Raw genomic sequence first — 27,368 nt, forward strand, 5'->3', positions numbered from 1 at the left:
AATGTCATGGTTTTAGGGGCTGTCAGTAGTGAAGGACATGTGATGCTGCTTTACTTCACAAGATCTTAGAGTTAACTCTGCCACCTACATTGAGGTCCTGGAAACAATTGTTAAACCCTGGATGGACAGTACATGCAATGGAACGCCATATGTGTTTCAGTAAGACCGCACTATTACACATGGTTCTAGCAACACAAGAATGGATGGCTGAAAATGTCAATGAACACATAACCCCTAATATTTGGCCTCCTAATTCACCAGATCTCAATCCATTGGACTATTACACACCGAGCATTGTTGAAATAGAAGTCAATGAAGATATCCATAACACCAACAATCCTTTGGAAACTGGCATAATCAGAGTAATGCCCAAAATGAACCAGGACCACTGGATTTGAGCATGTAGATGATTTAGATCTCATATAGAAGCAGTTGTTGAAGCTGCAGGTGGCTTTATTGAATAACATTATAGAAAAGAATGTTTTATTTTTATCCTCATAGCATTTTTGATAAATAAGTTATCTTTTATTATATATCCGTTTTCCATAAACATAAACCTGTCATCAAATATCTTATGCATCCTGTATACATACATACATACATACATACATACATACATACATATATATATATATAAAGTACAAAGTAAGATAGGGGTTATGAGGGTAACCCACTATGGGATATCAGTTATCCAATATACTGCTGGTGAAGCACCCAAGTGCCAAATACATAAATGCTTATAATTGCAATGCAATTAATTCATTTATTGTATCGGATGGGCGAAGGTAAAATATTTTACCGTAAATTCATATTACAAATAAGAAAACAGAGGAACAAATTCTTTTCAATCATCAACTTACAGATATTACCATTTCTATTAACTATATAAATATCCAATCGAACATCCAAATCGAACAAAACAATATACATCAATATGCAAATTAATAAAACCATAAGAATAATAAATAATATGAAATGGTAATATCTGTAAGTTGATGATGGAAATGAATTTGTTCCTCCATTTTCTTATATATATATATATATATACACACACACACACACACACACACACATATATATATATATATATATATATATACACACACACATGCACATATATATATATATATATATATGTTTCACTGCATGGCAGTTCACACAAATGCATCATACAGTCTACCTTTAATCCTGTGCAAGAGGCCCTTAGTTGACAGCAGAGGTAGGAGCTCCTTGAACTTTACCCAGGCTATTCTTATTCTAGCCGCTACACTCTCAGAACAACCACCCCCACTTTAGACTTGGTCACCTAGGTAGTGGAAGATATCAACTACTTCTAGTTTTACCCCCTGGCATGAGATGGAATCTGTTTTCTGTACATTTTCAGTGTTTATTTATTGCCCCTGTGCATCTGTCACACACAAAAACTATCTTCCTGGTTAACCTTCCTTTGATATTACTCTACAACTTTTATATATCTATAGCTTACACCAGGTATATACAAGGGAGACAGAGAAAGGCAGAATGCCACTTATATTTGAACACTATACAAATATTCCTTTAAAAAAACTTTTCTTTTAATTTTTCTAAATTTAATTATTTAATCGTTACAGTTGAAAAGGTCTCAAAATGACCGAAACCGGTACTGAAATGTTCTTTATAAAATTATTTTACCATTTTCTATTTTGACTTGTTTTTTCATATATATATATATATATATATATATATATATATATATATATATATATAAATTCATGATGAGCATTTTTCAGTTTCATTCTAACATATTCTCTCACAAGGCTTTGATTGACCCAGGGCTATACAGAAAAAGACATTTGCCCTAGGTGCCATGCAGTGGGACTGAACTCAGAACCATGTCATTGAGAAGCAAACTTCAATGAACTGAGCATAGATGTTATACAACTTCTGATTTACTCCCTTGATAATTAAAGGCTGTAACTGTTGTTAAGTACAAATTGACATCAAGTTTAATGAAGCATTCCTGCTATTTGTTTCTAGTCACTTGGCAACAGATTTTTTGTTTTCCTATGTTTCTGATGGATATAAAACATTACGAGGTTTACAGGTAACCGATTACAGTTAGTGCTGCATTATGGATACGGAAAACATCAAAGTTGCTGTTCGCCTACGACCATTTGTATCCTTTTGACAAATGTAATTGATCAGTATCTAGTTGTTATGGTTTGATAGCCTTTAAATGTCTCTAAATTTAGGTGGCACTGTGTACAGTGTGTCAAGGTAAAGTATATATATATTTGAGGTACAGGAAATTATTATGAGTATTTCTAACAAAATCTTAACATTAAATTTTACATTTCACTTTTTACACATGCACACATGCACAAAGTCACACAGCAACGTTCTTTCATTCTGTCACTCTCTAACTTTCTCTCTCACTTTTTCACACTGCTCTCACACTTATATCAGCATTTAGATAAGTATCTGTATTTATCCATGTGTGCATTTATACTTGTGAGTGTATGCGTATCATCATCATCATCATCATCATCATCATCATCATCATCATCATCACCAACATCATATTTTAAGGTCCGCGTTCTATGTTGGCATAGGTTGAACTGCAGATAAAAATACTTATATACATGTATAATATATGTGTGTCTTGCGGGTATATACACACACACACACACACACACACACACACACATGTATCTATGTTTCTATGTATGCATGTATGTGAGTATGTCTGTGACTGTATTTATGAAGGTATGTGCCTGTGTGCATGTAAACATGCATATCATCATAATCATCATCATCATTTAACGTCCATCGTCCATGCTGGCATGGGTTGGATGGTTTCACAAGGCTGGCAAGCTGAGGGGGCCACACCAGACTCCAGTCTGATTTGGCATGGTTTCTACAACAGGATGCTTTTCCAAATACCAAAAAGTAAAGATCCCCTTCTTCAGTCATGAATGACCATGGGATGCACCTAGAGAGTTCTCTTTCAAGGCATAAGTCCAGGTGAAGCTGTTTATGGAAGAACAGCAGTCGCCCATGCATACCAGCCTCCCCTCTCCATGCCATTGATGTTATCCAAGGGAAAGGCCAAGGCCGATACAGCATGGCACCAGTGATGTCGCAAATTATTTCTTATTTCTTATTGCCCACAAGGGGCTAAACATAGAGGGGACAAACAAGGACAGACAAACGGATTAAGTCAATTATATCTACCCCAGTGCATAACTGGTACTTATTTAATTGACCATGAAAGGATGAAAGGCAAAGTCGACCTCGGCGGAATTTGAACTCAGAATGTAACTGCAGATGAAATACTGCTAAGCATTTCGTCTGGCGTGCTGACGTTCTGCCAGCTTGCCGCCTTAAATGTCGCAACTCATTTCTACAGCTAAGAGAACTTGAGCAATGTGACAAAGTTTCTTGCTCAAGAACATAACACACAGCCCAATCCAGGAATCAAACTCACAACTTCATGAATGTAAACCCAACACTCTAACCATGTACCTTCTTATACCAATATATATGTATATATTATATATATATATATATATATATATATATATATATATATATATATATATATATAGCTTTTATGCATGTACATGTAACTGCATGTGGATTTTCCTCCATCTTCCTTTCTCTAGGATTTTCCTCCGTCTCCTGTTTCTGAAAAAGAACTTTGCTCGAAACATAAAACTAACTTTCTTTCCTTCTCTGAGCATCAGTTAATACTTTGCATGTACCACGTCCTCGTGTTGTTTTTTTCTTCATTTTTTTAATTAATTACATATATATGTGTGTACATATATATATATATATATATATATATATATATATATATATATATATATATATATATATATATATATATACTTATATATATATATATATATATATATATATATATATATATATATACACTTATATATATATATATATATTAATATATATATATATATACACATATATATATGTACATATATATATATATATATATATATATATATATATATTATATATATATATATATATATATATATATATATATAAAGAGGAATGACCACCAAGTGGGTTCCTAATATACTAGAAGGCCTCAAATGGTCTAACCACGAAGAAAATTTTTCTCAAAAAAATTTTGGCAAACACCAGAACATGAAGCGAGCAAGACAAAAGAAAAGATACAAATTATCACCAAATTTCTATCTTTTCTTTTGTCATGCTCACTTAACATTCTGGCATTTGCTGAAATTTTCTTGAGAACAAATTTTTTCATGGTTAGACCACTTGGGGTCTTCTTGTATATCAGGAATCCACCTGGTGGTTATTCCTCTTTATATATATGTAATATAATTTTCTTAATCTTCGAATTTTTTAAATATACTAGGCCACTGGTTTAAATTGATATTAGTTTAATTAATATTAATTTCTACCCTCATTATTTAACTTTTATATGTACACACTCACACACACACACACACATATATAATTTAGGGAAAAACCTCTATTAAGCAACTCGATTGTGAAAGACGTTATTCATACCATATACTAAAAATAATTATACTTTAAAAAAACTTATTCTAAAAATCAATAAAGTATATAAACAATAAATAGCATACTACTTACTATTTATTGTTTTTGTACTTTATTGAATTTTAGAATAAGGTTCTTATAGTATATTTATTTTTTCTATATGGTGTGAATAACATCTTTCGATATTGAATAGATTAATAGAGGTTTTTCTCTAAATTATATCCGTATATTATATATTGTGAAATTTGATTTAGAATTGCTAAATTGAAATTTTTCCCTGTAAGTTTGGAATTATATTCCCTACTGTTATTATTATTATTATTATATATATATATATATATATTATAATATATATATAAAATACAAAATGGGGCAAGAACGCAAAACATCCAAATAGACGATACAAAAATCACGGATGGGTCATTCGAAGCCTTTCATCTTCAGTCAAGAACCGGATCATCCTCGCAATTTCGGCTGATTAATCTTGAGATTGCTCCAATCTGGCCAGCCCCAAGGAAAAACTAAGTTAAGAACATTAGATTCCTTGGAAAAAGGATCGAATGTGTACGAAACAAGGACAGAAAAATGGACGATGTTACATGAATATAAATACAAAAAAAGAAAAAATAATACGAATATAAATGAAAAAAAAACAATAATAATAATAATAACAGGACACAACAGGCATCTTTCGACCAAAGATGAATTGAACTCAGCTGGCATATTGAGTGAGAATTAAGCCTTATGGCAGATGAAAACAACGATGTTATACCTTTCATCATTTATCTTTTACTTGTTTCTGTCATTAAACTGCAGATGTGCTGGGGCACGACCTTCAAGAACATTTAGTTGAATGAATCAATACAAGTATTTATTTTTGTTTTTAAGCCTGATACTTACTGTATTGGTCTCCTTTTGCCAAATCACCAAGCTACTGAGACATAAACAAACCAAGCAGGGGTGGGGAACAAATACAGTCATAAATACAGCCACACACATACACACTCATACATAAATATACAACAGGCTTCTTTCAGTTTCTGTCTAACAAATCCAGTCACAAGGCTTTGGTCGGCTTAAGGCTATAGTAGAAGACATTTACCCAAGATGTCACACAGTAGAACTGAACCTGGAACCGTGTGGTTGGAAAACAAGGTTCTTACCACACAATCATGCCTGCACCTCTATGTGTAAATATTTCCTACAGTGAAATGTATGTATAATAGGTTCAGGCATAGGTGTGTGGTTAAGAAGACTGCTTCTCAAACATTTGCTTTCAAGTCTCAGTCACAAAATTGTGCAGCGAAGGGGTTACTGTTGATCAACTTCGGCCCCGACAGAACAAAGCCTTGTGTGTGAATTTGGTAGATAGAAACTGAAAGAAACCCATATGCGTGTATGTGTCTGTGTGTGCTGGGAACAAGTGTGCAAGTGTGTGTGTCTTTGTCTTAACATCACACGAAGGTTCTAAACAAGCACCAATGCCATTTCCAGTCTTCTGTGAAACAAAAAAAAAAAACCATGTCTAACCATAAAAAAAATATTACCTCGCTTGGAAACAAGTAAACGTTGATGACAAGGAGGGCACCTGGCCATGGAAAAACTGTTTCAATGAATGCTGTCTGATTCATGCATGCACAGAAAAGTGAACACCAAAACAATGATGATGATGATGATGATGATGATGACGACAGTGGCTATAATGATGATGATGATGATGATGATGATGATGATGATGATGATGATGATGATGATGATGATGACTATAATGATGTATGTGTTTGTGTACATGTATTTGAGTATTTATGCATATATTTGTATACTTCATCTTATGCTAAGAAGCAGGATGCGAATTTTTGACTTGAGTCAAATATAACAAGCGAATATCTAAATCATTGGTATTATTTGGTTTGACTTTATTATCACAACTATATATATGTGTGTGTGTAGATCGCTAGCCACTACACATTCTTTATTTTCTCTCCTTGTTCCTTTCTGGGGAAGAGCGTAGGCTCAAAACGTTAAAGACTTTTCACTTCCCAAGCATTATACTAATACATCTGTTTGTTGTCTACACCACCTGTCTTCGTCTTTTGTTTTTTTGTGAATTCTCCCTATATATACATATACACACATACATATATATACATATATATATATATATATATATATATATATATATATATATATATATATATATATATATATATATAATAAGTATGTATGTATATGTAAATATATACATATATTGGGTCATCCCATAAATAATACGGTTTTCTCAATGGCATGAACTAAAAGTCAGAGGGGGTGTGGGATAAACTACCTGCAATAACTTGTTATAAAAGCAGGTAGTAATTTTACCTTGTCCTTATTCTTAGTGCAAGTTTTGATTTTGACAGTTATTTTTTAAAATCTATAATGGATGTGACAAAGGAGCATATTCAGCATATTTTGCTTTATGTGTTCAATAAAGGTAACAACATGATGGAAAGTGCAAGGAATATTAATGCAGTGTATGGGGAGTGGCCAATAAGCGTAAGCCAGCATCAACGGTATTTTCAGAAATATGGTGAGCTGAAAGGCAGCGAGCTGGCAGAATCGGTAGCACGCTGGGCGAAATGCGTAGCCGTATTTCGTCTGCTGATACGTTCTGAGTTCAAATTCCGCCGAGGTCGACTTTGCCTTTCATCCTTTCGGGGTCGATAAATTAAGTACCAGTTACACACTGGGGTCAATATAATCGACTTAATCCATTTGTCTGTCCTTGTTTGTCCTCTCTGTGTTTAGCCCCTTGTAGGTAGTAATGAAATAGGTATTTTCAGAAATTCTGAGCCAGAAACTATAGCCTAGAAGATAAGCCTCATTCTGGAAGATCTGTAGAGCTCAAGGAGGAAGTCCTGCAAACTCTAGTGGAACAAAATCCCATTGTAACTTTTGAGAAACTAGCGTAGAAACTTGGATTTGGTCATTCAACCATTCATTGACACCTGCATGCCAATGGACAAATCAATAAATTGGGTCAATGGGTTCCTCACAGACTTTCCAAGTCTAATCATGCACTGAGAGTGAATGTATGCTCTTCCTTGCTGTCATGTCTCACGAATTAACCTTTTGTGGACCAAATAGTGACTGGTGATGAGAAATAGGTTCTCTACAAAAATGTCAAGCACTGAAGACAGTGGGTAGGGAAAGGAGAAACACTGGCACCCCAGACTAAAGAAGGTCTTTACTCACGTAAGGTGTTGTTGTCTGTTTGGCAGGATATGAAAGGTTTAGCCCACTTTGAATTTTTAAACCCAAACCAAATGATAACAAAGATCTATATGGAAAACAGGACAAGTTAACACAGAGAAAGGACCCTTTATCAGTTGTTGGCTGTCTATCTACTCCTCATTTTGAGCATTATATATATTTATATATAATTATAACAATTTATTTATTTATTTATGTATAATTATAACAATAATTAAGGGTTTAGCAACAAGTTGCTTAACCACATACAGAAAAATTTAGAAATAGCAGCCAAAAGACCGTTATTTCTTTTCGCTACAAAATATGACTCCACAGTATCTGTAAATTTTTAATTTTCGGAATATTATGTTGACAAAGGAAATTAATTTTTATAATTCTTATCCAGAAACGTGTCCATAATTAATTGAAAACTGTTTGATTTCATTAATTTCCTTCTTTTTGCATGTGTGAAGTTACAGATAGTGTTATCTGTGGAGTCATATTTTGTAGCAAATAGAAATAATGGTCTTTTGGCTGCTATTTCTAAATTTTTCAGTATGTGGTCAAGCAACTTGTTGCTAAACCATTAATTATTGTTTTATATATATATATATATATATATATTATGGCTGCCCCCTCGTTATCGAGTATGGCCATTGCACGAAGCTTAACTGTTACTGGTGCTGTGAGCGAATGTGACTTTTTAGCCCAGCTAAAGATCTACAATGTCTTGTACAAAATTGACAACTAAAACCTTTACCGGTAATAGCCAGCTGTAGTTGTAACTGGGCTTCATGTACCTTTGCATGTTGTTTAAGTCCTCCTGCCGAATTACACTCTCATCCACATGCCCGACAGATATGATTAGTATGGTGTGTTACACCACCACCAGTGGCCAGGTTGTCACTCATCTGTCTCGCTTTATGACTACAAAGATGACTCTTGAGTCCAGCTTTACTGAGGCAGGGTCTTGCACAGATACTGCATGTCAGCATCATAGGAAGACCCTTCCCATCTGGAAGTGTAACAGCAATGCCCTTCCTGACATCCCTCCTTACTTTCTCATGTGCAACTCGAGATTTCTCAAAAGTGGCTGTACACACACACACACACATACATACATATAATCAAACTAACATTTGTTGTTTTTTTGTAAGTGTCAAAATGTGTATTGTAAAATACAAATAGAATGATGATTTATTTTAACATGCAGAAATTCCATTAGAACAGCAAGAATATTGTGTAAATTACCTTTACAAAGGAGAAAAATTTGTCAACAAACAACCACATATTCGAACCCTCATCCCTTGGAGACTCTGACTGCGTGCTTTACTTAAACTGCCCACTAACAGATTTTGTTTATATTTATATATACATAGTTGTGAATTTAGCTTTATAGTATCTAAATTTATGGATAAGTTTGTCAGCGGGCAGTTTAGCTTAGTGGTAAAGTACTTGGCTGAAGTCTTCAAGGTATGTGGATTCAAGTTCAATGGCTGTTTGTTGACAAATTTTTCTGCTTTGTGTGGGTAAGTTACCCAATATTCCTGCTGTTCTAATTATATATATATACATACATATATCTATTTGTGTGTTATACATCTATTGACATAGAACAAAGCAAAGCATATTTTCACTACTTTCCCTTTCTTTCCTCTACATACATTCCTTCTTCGAAATATCTAACTTTCTGAAGAAGAGATTAAACTCAAAAGATCAAAGTGATTTCTACTTCCTTAATCTTTCCTTGAATGCTAACCTATTAATTACACTATGTTTTCACTTTGTCTTCTTTTTCACTGTTGTTATTATTGCAATCAATTTTGCCCCTATATGTATGTGTGTATACATACACACATACATATAGGTAAATATACTTATATATATATATATGTATATATATATATATTGCTAAAAATGGTAAGACAACAAAAGAATGAAAGAGACCTCGATATTATGTAAATAGAGGAATTTATCTGTAAATGTAATGAGACAATTATTCGGTTGCCATGATAAAACTCCGAGTTTCGAATGCCAAGGTGGAAATCCATGCCACCATCTTTTCAGTTATCCAGCCATCTTTTTCATAGCATTTTTATAGCATTTTTCCGATGGCCAGATAACTGAAGAGATGGCAGCGTGGATTTGCACCTCGGCATCCGAAACTCGGAGTTTTATCATGGCTACTGAATAATTGTCTCATATTTCATCTACATATATATATATATATATATATATATATATATATGTGTAGGTCCCGGGTTGAGTCGGGGTTAACCACAGTAAATAAGGTACTCAATACATAGCAGAGTGAATTAATTTATTTTTATAGAAGGAGCTTCTACAGGACTAGAACTGTTTCATTCAAATGAAATCATCAGGAAGCTTCCTGATGATTTCATTTGAATGAAACAGTTCTAGTCCTGTAGAAGCTCCTTCTATAAAATATATATATATATATAATATATATATATATATATTCTCGTTATTGTGAGAGTTTCTCCATAAGATTTATAGAAAAATGAGGGTGAAAACATAAACAGAAATATTTCATTTTGAGTCACCAACATTAATCAGAAATCTCAATATCTTACTCTCAACCAAATGGCACCTTCCAATCCTTCATCAATCATCAAATCAAGCAAAAATAACTGAAGAGTCACAGATTATTAACAACCAAAGACATCCACCAGATCTTAAAAGATTCTTAACAAAGGCAAAATTAACACCAAAAGAAGAAATAATGCAGGTAAAGAAATGTAAAGACATTTGTTGTGGAACATGTGAATTTATTGCACAAAACAGTTCACGAACATGAAAGTTTAATGTAAATATGAATTTCAAAACAAAAGAACCTCATATATTGTATCACATGTCCACAAAACACCGAGAATTATTGTGACCGCACAGGATTAAAATTAATCGACCATATCAAAGTTAATAAATAACAAATTGGAGATCCATCTGTTAGAAATGTCCCATGGAGTGAACATCTAGACATTTGTACAAACGGAAAATTCTAAATATTTCCCTTTTAAAAAATAAAGGAAGAAAACGATTGGTCACAAAAGGCAAAAGAAGAATACTTTATAGGAATTCTAAATCTGAAACTAAACAGGAAGTAATGAAAACTGCTATGCTACAAGAAACAAGTACTTCTTTATGGATTACCTTTAATATGTGTGTTTGAAAAGTTGCAAGCATGAAAGGGGCTTACGTGAAAACATCCTTCCATAAGGTCTGTGCTAATCTGCTTTTTTACAAAGATTTCTTTAGATGATTAATTATTTTTAATTTAAGATTACAGTCTAAAGAACTAAAGCAATATTTGTAAGAAATTTGATTCTACTAATCTACTACCTTTATTCTTATAATCCATCTTATAATATAAATGCTTCATATGTATGATCATATGGTGTGATACTATACTCATATGCAAAAGTATAGAGAAATACACTGAAACATATACAAATATCACAACTATACATAAATATTCAAATTGAATTAATTTGTAAACACAAACACATACATATATATAGAAAACTGTGTATAAGTTATATACAGAAGGTGAACAATGTAAATCTTATGAAGTGATTACAATAGTGCTTTGTTCATGCTAGCTCTGGATTAATCAAAAGCATGATTTGTGTGTGTGTGTGTGTGTGTGTGGTGTGTGTGTGTGTGAATATTTACATGTATATTGAGAGAATAGTGTAGGAAAGTTGGTTAAGTATTTCTGGGCATGGCTTATTTTTCTGATAAAGTCATTTTTTTCAAAACTGATATATGCATATCCAACAACTATACTGAAAGTGAGTTTTAGGAGCAGACTCTTCTATAATGATATTAATAATATTGATAATAATAATGATGATGATGTTGATGATGATGATAATAATAGCTTGGAGAAGGCGAGGATGTGTCGATTACATCAAACCCAGTATTGAATTGGTACTTATTTTATTGACCCCGGGAGGATGAAAGGCAAAGTTGATTTTAGCAGTATTTGAACTCAGAACTTAAAGGCTGATGAAATATTGCTAAGATTTTTCCTGGCACAGTAATGATTCTGCCAGATCACTGCCTTAAGAATAGGGCTACAGCAAATACCACAGATTTGCTTGTCAGTTGTTTGATCTTAACCAGTTGAGCATGTTGCTTGGTGGCTGATGATATGTGTACCTCTGATCACAAGCAGAAGTAGTAGGGGGCATCATAGCCAAGTGCTGAAAGGAATTCTTTGGGGTTTGAATGATTCACCTCTGGAAACATGGGTGCTTCAATCAACATCCTTAAACGAGCCTTATTCGGGGACCTTTTGAGCAGGAGGGGTTACCCAGCCTGAAAAATTTCTAACTGGGCTCCACCTGCAAGGTCATGTGCTGTTTATCTTGATATGAGATCACCTTGTCATGCACATATGGCTGTGATGCATGTGCCTGGTGTACCCTTATCAGATGGGTAGTCATAATGGGTACACTGGGCTTTGTATATTTTACCCCAGTGCATGTACTGCTCTCTGACTCAATAATAATAGTGTTGTAAAGCGGGTTCCTCCCACTGGTGTAATGTGTGACTTCTATTGTACTGCAGTTGCTGTTTTACACTAGTGACCATGATAGTTACTAGTCATTGGATACCATTGTAACACTTTGTACTGGAATAATAATACACTAACTTCTTCTGTCTTACTATCGCTGATAGCTCCACAAGACACTGACTAGAACTGTCTACTCCCAACTTTTTGACTCTTGACCCTCTCTTGACGACTGGCTACTGGTCTATTTATAATGGCTTCTCCTACCACTTTTTACTGAAAGGAGTATATAATCTCACTATACAACAAGTAGTAGTAGTAGTAGTAGCTGAAAAAGCAGTAGTAGTTGTTGTCTTTTCTGATTTAGGCTCAAGATCAAAAATGGAAGTGAGAGAGTCAGCATTTCTCAGTTTGAGAGTCACTGCTAGAGATCTTAAAATCTGAAAATTTCATTACTTGTCTCGATCAAAAATTCTAATCACATCTGGATTTTTAGATATATTCCTCTCTCTTGAGAGAAGTATATCATCACTCTCATACTCTTCATGCCAATCTTTTGAATGACTGAATAACAATTTGTTATAGATTCTTCACTAAAATAATATTTTAAATCTCATTCAGTTTTTACCATAAGTTTTGCAAGGACAAAACATTCTCTCTAGTTCTGGTGGCATGATATAATGAATTCTGTACTCTTTGTTAAATTGTTGCCAAATAAATGGAAACAAGATAAGGTAGAAAGAACACTACAGTCTGACTGAGGATATGATGATTCCTCTTGTACTGGTATCATGATAAAATGTAGTTAATATATTGCACACAATGGCTGGCAGTATGAAGAATATTCAGCTGTACAAGCCATACCACAAGTGGAATATGCAAGCTAGACATGGTGTCTGACCTATTTTGAAGAGTAGCAACTTCAAAAATAATAATAAAAAAAAAGAACTGTGACAAATTATCCAATCTCTACCAGCTGCTGCTTTTGGTGGTGATGATGATGATGATGATGAGGAGGAGGAGGAGGACTATGCTGGTGGTGGTGGTGGTGGTGGTGATGATGATGATGGTGATAGTGACGGTAGCAATGGTGGTGTAGGTGGTAGTGGCAATGATGATGAGGAGGAAGAGGAAGAGATGATGGAACTTGAACTACATGTTTCAAAGTGATTTTATGTTTTTAAAGACCACAGGGTATGATTCAAGAGAAATTAGGCTGCTATTTTTTGTTAGTCAAATTTCCACTTAGAAGATAGTGTTGCATAGTCCCAGGTCAATCATGTCCCAGCAAACTTTTGATCAAATACATCCAAGTTGTGACCAACCCATCTTTTATACTTTCGTAGTGAAATTCTATCGGCTCATCTGGGACCTTTATATCTCAGTCTACATGTACTCTACATAGACATATTACACCTTTTTGGAATCAGGATGATCCCGCGATTGAAAATCTGCCCTTCATTTTTGTTTGTTCCTTCTCGAGCCAAGCCTGGCTCATAAGGGCCGGTTTCCTTAGCGTAGAGGTTCCTCACCTGGATGGGATGCCAGTGAGCTGCAAGATGCAGGAGGAAAAAGTGAGAGAAAGTTGTGGCGAAAGTGTCAGCAGAAGTTCTCCATTTCCTTCTGCTGGAGCCGCGTGGAGCTTAGATGTTTTGCTCATAAACACACACATCGCCCGGTCTGAGATTCGAACCCACGATCCCTCGACCGTGAGTCCGCTGCTCTAACCACTAGGCCAGGTGTCTCCACTGCCCTTCATTTGGTTCTTGAATATCCAGCATTGGGATCTGATTTAAAAGCATTTGGGTTGCTATTTCTTGCAGGTTGCTATTTCTTGGTTGGTATTTTCAGATGATGCCAGAGATCAAGTGGAAAACAAATGACATATTCTTCGTTAATTTAACATCGAGATAAGAACTTTGGGACAAACTGGCCAGCAGTTGGAATTCAACTTGGGACTGGAACAATAGAATGATTCATCATCATCGTTTAATGTCTGATTTCCATGTTAGCATGGGTTCGACAATTTGACTGAGGTCTGGCGAACCAGATGGCTGCACCAGGCTCCAATCTGATCTGGCAGAGTTTCTACAGCTGGATGCCCTTCTTAATGCCAACCACTCCGTGAGTGTAATGAGTGCTTTTATGTGCCACTGGCACGAGGGCCAGTCAGGCGGCATTACAGAATTAATTTTCATCCATCCTTAACCTCTGATCAAACACAACAGGGGCATATAGTCATTTTAGATGTATTATTGTCATGCTCTTTAGTTTTGGGCTGCAGGCTCAATTAGCCCTCTGTCGGAGCTAGCTTAAAAGTCTGCACAGAGTGCGGCTTTTAAGATAGTATATGATATATTTAGAACTGTCTTACCTAATCCATTCTTTTCTTTTTAAATTTAAAAATATTTAACTGCTTGTTTCTAGCTCAGAGATTAAGGAGTCTATCCAAGTTGAGCCACTTCTCTGTATTGAGAGGTCACAGTTCCAGTTTTACCAACGTGATTAGAATGTTGTTGGAATGAATTGCAAGAGGGATTCTTCAAACCAACCCAACTGGTAGGGGACCTCGGAGTAGACTGAGAATGAAATGGTTGGCTAATATCTATAATCTTGGTTGGTCATGTTTAGGAAACCAGCCAGAAATTTAATGACATTGCTTCTGATAGGATCCTATGGAGAAGGTACTTAAGGACTCTACCCACCCATGACACTCATAGGGAAAGTGGATTGAAAAGTTGGATGGCTGGCTGGCTGGATGTTTCCACAAGTTAGATCAATGGTTCTCAACCAGAGTCTATATGGCTTTGGGGGCCCATATAAGATTTTGTTGTTAAAATTTATCTGCAATATATTGGTTATACACAAATTATTTTAACAAATTTTCAAACTCATCCTGTTATTTGTGCATATATGGATGCCGGCTGAACTAGTAGGCAACACGAGAGAGGCCTCGATGTGGTAGCTCGAGATGCTAGAAATAACTGCCAAATCTCCTTCAAACTATCAACCCTAATGTCTTATACAAAGAAAAAAATATGGTTGTGTGGTAAGAAGTTTGCTTTCCAACCACATGGTTTTGAATTCAGTTCCACTACATGGCACTTTTGGCAAGTGTCTTCTATTATAGTCCTGGGCACAATTAATTTATGGTGGCTAATAATAAAAGTCACAAACTGAAAGAAGTCCATGTCTGTCTTCATATTTGTGTTTATTCTCCACTACTGCTTAACATCTGGTATTGGATTGTTTATGTCCCCTAACTTAGCAGTTAGTTAAAACAGCCTGAGAAAAAATACCAGGCTTGAAAGGGGCCAATTGTTTGACTAAACTTTTGGATGCAGTGCCCCAGCAGTGCTGCAGTAGAGATTAGACAGCTATATATTTAAACTTATACAAAGATACAGAAATTATGTTTCTGAAAGATAATTTTTTCCCAAAATTTCAATTCTTTTAAATCACCCACCCCAGCTTTCAGAATAACAACATTCACCAAACTGAGAAGTGATGCAAGCACAAGTCTTACACCTCACCCCTAACCATCGCTACCACCACTGTTGAAGATATTAGGTAAATTTATTGCCCCTCCCTAGTCATTGTTAATGAGAAAATGAAATAACCTTTTCATCTGTATAATTCTATTTTCTTTGCTGTAGTTTGTGGCCAAACTGAAAAGATCTGACACATTTTATAAGTTTCAAATCAACTTAATTGTTTTTAAAATGCATCCAGGTGAAAAAAAAGTCACAGGTAAAAAAGTCAGAGGAAAAAAAGTCATGGAAAAAAAGTCAGAGGAAAAAAGTCACAGAGGTTTTGTCTGTGGAGTGGGAGTGGGGTTTGTCCGATGGGGTTTTGTCCAAGGGAGGTTTTATCTGGATTCCATAAATTAATTGTGACTTTATTACCGGCCACTATAAATTAATTGTGCCTTTTTTTCTTGTGACTTTTTTCCTACCCAAAATTGTGACTTTATTACTGGTGACCTCCAAAACATGGCACAGGCATGACTTTGTCATGTAGAATGTTACTATAGACCAGGGACATGCAATTTTTTTGCCACGAGAGCTCCAGACCCCAGTTATGAACTCATTTGCATACAGCCAATCAGAGCTCAACTATCAAACTAATTTATGAGCACATAGCAAGTGATGGGCGGGTCACTTGGGTGAGGAATGACCTTGCTTCCTTTCTTTATTAATAATGCTTGTTGTTCTTGTTCTTGTTTCAACCATGGCTGCCTCTGCGTAGTTATTTGTGCTGTTATTTACTTTGTAAAACAGTAAGGGGAGAGGGTTGCAAGCACATCACTCTCTACCCACATTTTTCCCATCCACATCTTTACTATATGGGGCCCTAACAAAATCCAGTAATAGGTATAGATGCAGTTCTATCTAATTACTTGTCTCCTTCTAAAATCAGGCATAACTTGGTGATCAGTCAACTTACAACACCGTTCTTTGTCTTGAGTTTACTTGGTAGAGCATGTTTTACCAAGAGATTGGTTGTTTTTAGCACATTCATGAACGTTATGTTGGGTTTTGCATCTAGGCATAAACTGAGAGCTGAATGGTACCTTTCTTTCACACTTTTCAGACAATCTTTCAACAGTCTACCAGCAGCAAAGCATTCTCTGTTACAAACATAAGACATGAAATTTTGAGGCCGAAGTTAAGTCCACTGGTACTTTATCGACTTCGAAAGGATGAAAGCAAAGTCGACCTCGGTGGCATTTGAACTCGAAATGTAAAGACAGAAGAAATGCTGTTTGGCATTTTGCCTAAAGCGGTAACGATTTTGCCAGCTTGCCGCCTTTAGCCAGATGAAAATAATACAAAACATTTTTGACTGAAGTTTTAACGATTACTAGCAACAAGCATTCTCACTTGTTCCTATACATATTTGAAAAACTTTAAGTAGTTGAAAAAATTTAATATGACCCTGTACTAGTTTAATATAATCGACTAACTAACTCTCCAATAAATTCCAGATCTTGTGCGTTTGTTTGAAACAATTATTTTCTATAGGACAATAATTACGCTTGAAATTTGAGAGACACGCAAACCATTAGTTTCAGAATGTAGTTAAAGGGAGGTAACTGCTAATTTTTAACTTTTTATATTAAGAAAGGCTCCAATTGAAATATTTCGGAGTTGCTAAGGTTTGTCGTGTTGCTGAAACACAAGTAATCACATAGAGGAAAACAATCATTTTTTGCCATTTAAAAAGACACAAAACTGTAATTTGTCAACTACAATGTGGCGAAACTTCAGTTGGAACGACGAAAATGATAAAACACCGAAAAATGAATCTGTTTCTAAATGGTTTAGATGACTCTTCTACAATATGATAGCTAAAATAAAGTAACTTTCATGTTAAGGATAAACAATTACTATAAGCTTATTTAAAATTTTAATAACAGTCCCATCATCATCATCATCATCATCATCATCCGTAACAGCAGTTAACGTCCATGTTCCATGCTTTCATGGGTTAGGTGGGTTTGACAGGATTCAATGGGCCCAAGGACTACATCGTGCTTCAGTATCAGCTTTAACATGGTTTCTATAAGCTATAAATGCTATTAAATTATCCATCTATATAAAATTTGATATCTGTTTATTGTAAATGAAAAATACCAAGCATATTACTCTTTTTACTCTTTTACTTGTTTCAGTCATTTAACTGTGGCTATGCTGGAGCACCGCCTTTAGTCGAGCAAATCGACACCACGACGTATTCTTTGTAAGCCCAGTACTTATTCTATCGGTCTCTTTTGCTGAACTGCTAAGTTACGGGGACGCAAACACACCGGCATCGGTTGTCAAGCGATGTTGGGGGGACAAACACAGACACACACATACGTATATATATACATATATACGATGGGCTTCTTTCAGTTTTCCTCTTCCAAACCCACTCACAAGGCTTTGGTCAGCCCAAGGCTATAGTAGAAGATACTTGCCCAAGGTGCCATTCAGTAGGAATGAACCCAGAACCATGTGGTTGGTAAGCAAGCTACTTACCACGCAGCCACTCCTGCGTCTATAAGAGATAGATTTCAAATTTTAGCACGAGGCTAGCAATTTCGGTGGAGGAGGTAAGTCAATAACATCGACCCTAGTGTTCAACAGGTACCTATTTTATCGATTCCAAAAGGATGAAAGGCAAAGTCGACCTTGGTGATATTTGAACTCAGAACATAGAGATAGGCGAAATACCACTAAGCATTTTGTCCAGTGTGATAGCAATTCAGCCAGCTCGTTGCTCCTAGCATATGTAAGAAATAGACAATGGATTCATGACCTCAGTCTTCAGATTCGTTTTATTTTTTGTTCTTGAACTGTGCATTTAAAGTCTATTTGTTTAAAATTAAGTTACACAGAAGGAAATACACATAAACCATTCAGCTCTAATTTCAGTAACCTTGTTTGGCTTTAATACAGGTATATATTCGAGATACCTGTAAAAAAGAAGCAAAACAGAAAAATAATAATCAGTCAGTTCCTTCTGTTATTTTAAAACAGTTTCCCTCTGCCATCTTTGGTCCATTTTCCTTCTACCTGTTACAAAGCGATTTTGTGAAGACTTAGCTCACACACAGACATTAACAAACTTCTTTCACACAAACTTCGAGCCCTTTAACTTCCTCCTTCCACGAACATAGTGGCAGACTATTATAAGGACAGAACAAGAGACTTTTGATGTAAACCAACTGTCATCCAAAATACAAACTTTTGTAAGTTTTTTTTTTCTCCCACTCATTGCAGTTGTGTAATAATTGAATAAAATCAGCAATAAGTATAGATTATCTGTCTTCACTTCATTTCAGTAGACCCAGAAGTTATCCACGTGTTACATCATCATCATCATCATCATCATCATCATCATCGTTTAACGTCCGCTTTCCATGCTAGCACGGGTTGGACGGTTCAACTGGAGTCTGGGGAGCCCGAAGGCTGCACCAGGCCAGTCAGATCTGGCAGTGTTTCTACAGCTGAATGCCCTTCCTAACGCCAACCACTCTAAGAGTGTAGTGGGTGATTTCATGTGCCACCGACACAGGTGCCAGACGAGGCTGGCAGACGGCCACGCTCGGATGGTGTTTTTTATGTGCCACCGACACAGGTGCCAGAGGAGGCTGGCGAACAGCCACGATCGGATGGTGTTTGTTATGTGTCCACAGTACGGAGGCCAGTCGATGCGGTACTGGCTACGCCCACGTTCGGATGGTTTTCTTATGTGCCACCGGCACTGGTACCACAAAGATACAAATTCCATTGATGTTCATCTATTTTGATTTGGTTTGATTTGATTTACAAATATATACATATATTAAATATTAGACGCTGATTGTAGAAAAAGAAAAATTTGACATAAAATTAACTATAAATATATATATACATATAAGCAAAAAGAGAATGTGAAACAGTAAAGAGTAGTGATGTAACATAGTGTGTTTGGACTGTACAGGATGACCACTTTCTATACATAGTCAAAGGTATGTTATGTTTTAGGAAAGGGGTGGCTAAAACTCAACTATTCACTGCCAGAGAAAGATTTGTTTCTGAGAAACCAAAATTTCTTAATAATAATAATAATAATGTCAGCATGGAAAGCGGACGTTAAATGATGAATAATAATATGTGCTGCTGGCACGTAAAAATACATTCGAGCTAGGTTGTTGCCAGTGCCGCTGGACTGGCTCTTGTGCAGGTGGCACATAAAAAACATTATTTGAGTTTGGCCATTGCCAGTATCTTCTGACTGACCCTCATGCCGGTGGCACGTAAAAGCACCCACTACACTCTCAGAGTGGTTGGCGTTAGGAAGGGCATCCAGCAGTAGAAACTCTGCCAGATCAGACTGGAGCCTGGTGCAGCCATCTGGTTCGCCAGTCTTCAGTCAACTCGTCCAACACATGCTAGCATGGAAAGCGGACATTAAACGATGATGATGAGGATGATGATGATGATGATGAATCATTTCTACTGTAGGCACAAGGCCTGAAATTTTGGCGGAAGGGGACTGGTCAATTACATCAACCTCAGTGCATAACTGGTACTTATTTCATTAACCCCGAAAAGAAGAAAGGCAAAGTCAACCATGGCAGAATTTGAATTCAGAATGTAAGGACAAATGAAATGCTGCAAAACATTTTGCCTGGCATGCTGATTCTGCCAGCTCACTGCCTTAATAATAGTAATAATGATGAGGATAATAATAATAATAACAGATCCAAATAGTGACAAACCTATCATTGATGCAAAAATCATCAAACAAAAAGCAAAGAAGGCTTGCGTGAATATTGAAGACAACTGGAAAAGTAAATGGAAAATACCCTAACCGCCTATCCAAGCCAGATATTGATCAAAATCTAACACACCAATGGCTACAAGGGACAGGCCTGAAAGGGGAAACAGAAGGTTTTGCTATTGCAGCACAAGATCAGTGCTTACCTACCAGAAACTACCATGCAAATGTCCTTAAAGATGGATCTGACCCCTCGTGCAGAATTTGCAGAAAATTCACAAAGACAATTGATCATGTTGTTTCTGGCTGCCCAGTCCTTGCTGAAAAAAAGCTCATAAGACATGACAGACTAGGGCAGTACATCCACTGGAATGCTTGGAAATTTTACAAAATTGAATCCCATGATAAGTGGTACAGGCACCATCCAGAAGATGTTGTAAATGGCGAGGGCGTCACCATCCTTTGGAACATCCCAATACAAACAGACAGAAAAATTGACTCCAATCGACCAGACATTGTGATCGAGGACTACAACAGAGGAACTTGTCTGTTAATAGATATGTCTGCCCAACAAGATCAAAATGTCTCAAGAAAGGAATATGAAAAGTTTTCTCACTATGAAGATCTTCGAATTGAAATCACGAAAATGTGGAAGCTTAGTACTACAATAATACCAGTAGTAATTAGTGCGTTGGGAATGATAAAGAAGAGAGCTGAGAAGTATATTAAGCAACTCTCTGGTAACTCCATATACTATGGAAAGCACTCTCCATCTAAAATGGAGTAAATGTGGTGATAATTTTAGTATGCATAGCAAAACAAAAGTGTTCTTGCTACTCTTGGCCCCTGGAGGATACCTGGTACTAAGGCAGCTGAAGTAAAGTTATAATGAAAGGAAACCATAAATAATATTAATAATAATAATAATAATAATAATAATAATAATAACAATAATAATAATAATAATAATAATAATAATAATATTATTATTATTATTATTATTAGTAGTAGTAGTAGTAGTAGTAGTAGTAGGAGGAGGAGGAGGAGTAATAATAATGGTTTCAAATTTTGCCACAATGACAGCAATTTTGTGGGAGGGGATGAGTTGATTACATCAACCCCAATGTTCCACTGGTACTTATTTTGTCGACCTCGAAAGGATGAAAGGTAAAGTTGACCTCGGTGAAATTTGAACTCAGAACATAAAGACAGATGAAATGCCACGAAGCATCTTGCCTGGCATGGTAAAAAACAACAACAAAAAAAAAACAGGATAATACAAAGACAAAAGATGGAGGTGATTTACATACAAAGTTAATCCAAACAAGAAAGCACAAAAAAACACAACAACGCGAGGACGTGGAACAAATATAGTATTATTGGACACTCAGGAAAGAAGGAGGGTTTAACATTTCGAGCAGAGCTCTTCGACATAGGAGAAGGAAAGATCCAGAGAAGGGAAGACAGAGGAAAAAAAATCGCCAATGGTACACACGAGGTCAAGTAATATAACAATAAAAATTTACAAGAAAATTGATAACAAAATTCCTCAATAAGAGAAAATACTACTCAAGAGTAACTAAGGAACTACACTAATCTTGAACCTAGATCATCTCAACCACTGCAGGCATCACAGAGAGCATCCCTTCTTGTCCATTGTCTTCATCCTACAGGCACAAGCTTTGAAGAGGCTCACTCACTGAAGCCATCTTCACCACATTCACCCACCTTTCAACAAATTTACTGGGTGTTAGGGAATAGCATCTTCCTCTCTACTCTCATCTTCCTTTAGAAATAGAACTTAAAGATGTTGATGAAGGCTTGACAGAAGAGGAAAGTGTCTGTCTTCAGTCTTTTCAGAGTTGCCCACTATGCAACTTCTCTGGTTATAGCCACCAGATAGAGGAAAACTATTTGTTCCCCTATTCAAAAGAAGACAGCAGGGCAATCTTCATGATAGATTTGGCCAACAGCTCAATCTGCCCTACACATGAAAGCAACTGTTTGACATAACTCCATAAGCCAGCAATATTCAGGTACTGTACAAATGCATGCAGGGCAATTTTTACCTCTGCCAAGGAAAGAGGTTATGTTTTAATCGGCATTGGTTTGTCTGTCTGTGTGCAAACTAACTCAAAAAGTTGTGAACAGTATTTGATGAAACTTGCAGGAATAGTTGGTAATGACACAAGGAACAGATGATGAAATTTTGGTAGTGATCTGGGAATTTTTATGGATCCTTGAAGGATTTTTCATTTGTTATATTTACTTTACATGAAGTATTAGTTACGTTCTTTTATTATCTCCCTTGAAAACACGTTCATCGTTTCCCTATTAGTAATTTTACTCGCGTATCTATCTTAAAATGAGCTGCTTGGCAGAAGTCTGCGGAGGGTGACATGACAAGCCTTGACTATTGGGGTTGACTCAAAAATCTCAGGCTTTGCTCCCTTCACTGCCGCTGTAAAACTAGCTTGCTGTTGTCATTGATGTATTATAACTGCTTAATTAGTCAACGAAGTACTCAATTCATTTTAAAACAGTAAACACACACACAGTAATTGAAAACTGGTGGCTTTGTGCATTTTAAAACTAATTCATCACTAAGTTATCTCCCTTGACATTATAACAACCACTTCTAAATTTTTACAGATTTCGTTTTTATCACTTAGAGCAGAGTTTCTCAACCATTTAAAAAAAAAGTCCATGGATCCCTTTGATTACTATTTTATTCTGGTGGACTCCCATAGCCATTCAATGTTTAAAAACTAGTTTTATATAAACGTCTTATTTTGTTTTTCATACATTTACTTGTGTAGGTTGAACTATGTAAAACGATCGAAAAAGAAGCCTTTCTGTTTCTAGCAATATATACACCAAAAACAACTTTTTTTAGGGGCCTTTAACATACTATTGTGGATCCCCAATTTATTCTTTTGTTGCGTGGACCCACCCACACCCCAAAAAATATTATATGGACCACCAGGGGCCATATGGACTCCGGTTGAGAACCACTGACTTAGTGCTACCATAGGTTTCTGTGGAATATAATACGTTGGAGACAAACATTAGTCTCTCTTCTTATCTACTTACTATTGTGTGTGTGTATCTATCTATCTACCTACCTACCTATCTATCTACCTACCTATCTATCTATCTATCTATCTATCTACCTATATTTCTATCTATCTATCTACCTACCTATCTATCTTATCTATCTATCTACCTATCTATCTACCTGTCTACCTATATATCTATCTATCTACCTATCTATGTATCTATCTATCTACCTACCTATCTATCTATCTATCTATCTATCTATCTATCTATATATCTGTATATCTATCTATCTATCTATCTATCTATCTATCTATCTATCTATCTATCTATATATCTATCTATCTATCTATCTATCTATCTATCTACCTACCTATCTATCTATCTGTCAATATATACATCTAATGTTAACTGTTTTACACACACACACACACACACAGTGATTATCTTTTCAGATGATCGTCTGTTTGCGCTTTCTCGTTGTCAATGCCATTTCTGTCCAAGAACTTTCAGATGACTTTCAAGATCTGCATGGCATGAAACATGCGTGACAGGCGAAAGCAAAGAATGCGCACACCCGGTGTTTAGGATTAGGGTTACGTCGAAAACGGGTGGTGTGCGTATTCTTTACTTCCGCCACTTTCTGTGCGCTTCGAACTGGTTAGGTCTGCATACGTTGCCACTCTTCTATAGCCATAGAACTCTCAGTAGATGGAACGACAAATGAGATCACAATAAATAATCATCTGTGCGTAAATGTGTTATAGTGATAAACATTTGTACAACATGGCTACCACTGTCTAAGCCTTTGTGATTTCTAGCAAGTGACAGGCCGAAGCAAGATGACCTGTGATAACACGAAACTGCTGTTATTACGTCCGTATCCCCAAACTATACAGACGCTGTGATTTCCTGTGGTTTATTGCGCGCCCTGACACCTACCAATAGTATTTCTGTTCCTCGAACTCAACACATCAGTCCGTCCGTCCATGTATGTATGTGTGTGTGTGTGTGTGTGTGTGCGCGTGGATGTACCACTATAGAAAATTAGATATCAACATAAAATACCACAATCTCTATATGTATAAAGCTGAAGTTGTCTGCGTATGGCGGGTTTGGTAGCCTTCAACTAACACTATCTCCTCCGAGACCCTGCAGCGCAAGTTGACCAAAATTAAGAGTATGATAGAAGGCTTGCTCTTTCTTCTGTAGAAGAAAAAATTCAAATCGGACCATGTTAACACCAAAAATTATTTGCATCAAAAAGGTGCTTTTTTTCTATAAAAACCCCTATTTTTTACGATTTTTTTTACTGCTGTGTCGCCATTTTTCCGTGTATTTCAACCAGAAAAATGTTCACTTAAAGAGAATAACAAGCTACATGATACAAAATTTTTACTTTTCAAAAATTCCAATTCTAAAGGGTCGAAACAAACCCGAGCAACGCCGGGCGATACTGCTAGTGATAATTAAAAACTCATTTAAATTAAACTGCAACACTTTATTACATTTCAGTATATTGAAGTGGAACAGACTTGCATGTTTATATTTAATTGGCTAAAATAATCTTTAAGAGCAACATATTTAGAACAAAAAGCAGAGAAGCATAAATATCTCTAATAGCTCATACCATAATTATACTTGTATGTACCAACGTACAAGTATAATTTCATACAACTGGTGTGTCTATACTTTTATTCTATTGTACATGTACAAGATTGATTGAAACACAAACTATCGCCATTCGACTTCTCGGCAGCTATAATATCCCTACATTTTGAATTGCTGCAAGTCAACCTAATTGATAGTTGTATACTCTTTACTCTCTTTTACTCTTTTACTTGTTTCAGTCATTTAACTGCGGCCATGCTGGGGCACCGCCTTTAGTTGAGCAAATCGATCCCAGGACTTATTCTTTGGAAGTCTAGTACTTATTCTATCAGTCACTTTTGCCATGAAATCCATACTGTTGATATCAGGTAGCCAAATACAGCGAAGGGCTTTAAATGGAATACTACAAGGTGTATATATATATATATACCCAAATTTAAAATTATTAATTGTGTGTGTATGTGTAATTATAAGTAACAAAAAGGGACTAAAAAATCCTGACAGATATCAATAAAGAACTCAGTTTTAAATGAATTTGGTTAACTGTATCAAACAGACACCAATAAATGCATAATTCCTCATGTATGACAGGTAGATCTAAATATCATTTTGAAGAATTTTGAGAAATTCAGAGTATTAGACTACAAAAATATGGATACAGAAAATCACATCCTTAATTGTTGAATTCTCCATACGAAATCAACATTCATTTCTGTTGCATCAACATATTTGGATACAGAAAATATGTAATTAATGTATCCTAAAATACATGTTAACACATAAATATATATAAGTGTGTATGTGTATATACATATACATATATGATATTCAATTTCTTCATCAGTTTTCATTAGTGAACAGTTCCAATCTTTTATTCTTCAATGTGAACAAATACTAGAATTTTTAAAATGAAAACTGAATCAGTAATTACACCTTAACACAATTCTTTTAGAACTCAAGAGAAAAAGAACGAAATGCTACTCTTGTTATTAATATGAATGGCAGTGAGACAAGAATCACTGACCCTAAAAATGCAGAAAGTGTTCACAAATTTAATTTTGACTACAGTTATTGGTCTCATGATGGCTTCAAAGAAGAAGAAAATGGTTATTTTTCTCCGGATCCAAGCCACCCCAACTGCAACAAATATGCTGATCAGGTTAGACTTTTAATTAATTGTTTGAATTGATTTGTTCAGTGGAATTTTGACATGTTGTTATTTTATTATTATTAAGGTGGTGAGCTGGCAGAATCATTAGCACATTGGACAAAAGGTTTAACAACATTTTGTCTGTCTCTGTGTTCTGAGTTCAAGTTCTGCTGAGGTCAACATTGCCTCTCATTCTTTCAGGGTCAATAAAATAAGTACCAGTTGTGCATTGGGGTTGATGTAATCAACTAAATCCCTCTCAAAAATTTCAGGCCTTGTGCAGGATTATTATTATTGAAGGTGTCACACAGTATTCAACAGTGTGATGTTGTACATTGAAGATTTTGTGTGTACCAGGGGTTTGTATGATCTGTCAAGTCACAAGGACCTCAGACAGACAGAACTTTACACAGTATGCATGCAGTTCCAAGTAAAGCTGATTTTTGAGATACACCTAGATTGTAAGGTATTTCTAAAGTGTCCAGGTTGGGTGGTATTGATCCAAAACTCCAATGACAACAGGAACAGCCTTTATGTTTGACTCTTGCAGCCATCACATCTTGGCGACCTCAATTCTCAGATCTCCATATTTGTCAATCTTTCCTCTTTCTTTCACGATAATATGTTGATCTCCTGGCACTGCCATGCCAACTATTAGGCACTCTTGTTTGTCCCTCCTAAAGACCAAGAAGCATCATGGAGGTGGCTCAGCAAGGGCGACCTAGAAAAGAAGACTGAAAGCCTAATCATTGCTGACCAGGACAAGGCATTAAATAGCAACTCAATGAAAAATGAATATATGCACCACAAGTGCAGAATGTGTGGGAAGAAGGCTTAAACTGTGATTCACATTTTTAGTGCACGTGAAAGTCTTGTGCAGAATGAGTACAAGTCCAAACATGACAAGGTAGCCTTATACTTTCACTGGCTACTATGTCAGAAGCATGGATATGTGGTAATGGGTGCTTGGCACCAACATATATCAGAAAAGGCAATGGACAG

At 35.8% G+C, this 27,368-nt stretch overlaps 1 protein-coding gene across 4 annotated transcripts in view; it reads left to right on the forward strand.

Moving 5' to 3' along the window:
• The first annotated feature begins 2,024 nt into the window (after window positions 1-2,024).
• Window positions 2,025-27,368, forward strand: part of LOC115216219 (kinesin-like protein KIF28P) — a 227,286-nt gene continuing 201,942 nt past the window's right edge. For all 4 annotated transcript variants that reach the window (XM_036506665.1, XM_036506668.1, XM_036506666.1 and 1 more), the window contains exons 1-2: window positions 2,025-2,155; window positions 26,169-26,375. In XM_036506665.1, coding sequence (XP_036362558.1) covers window positions 2,111-2,155; window positions 26,169-26,375 — 252 coding nt within the window. In that variant the 5' untranslated portion in view covers window positions 2,025-2,110. The remainder of the gene's footprint in view (window positions 2,156-26,168; window positions 26,376-27,368) is intronic.

This window comes from Octopus sinensis, linkage group LG10 (genome assembly GCF_006345805.1).
Source record: "Octopus sinensis linkage group LG10, ASM634580v1, whole genome shotgun sequence".
NCBI classification, from domain to species: domain Eukaryota; kingdom Metazoa; phylum Mollusca; class Cephalopoda; order Octopoda; family Octopodidae; genus Octopus; species Octopus sinensis.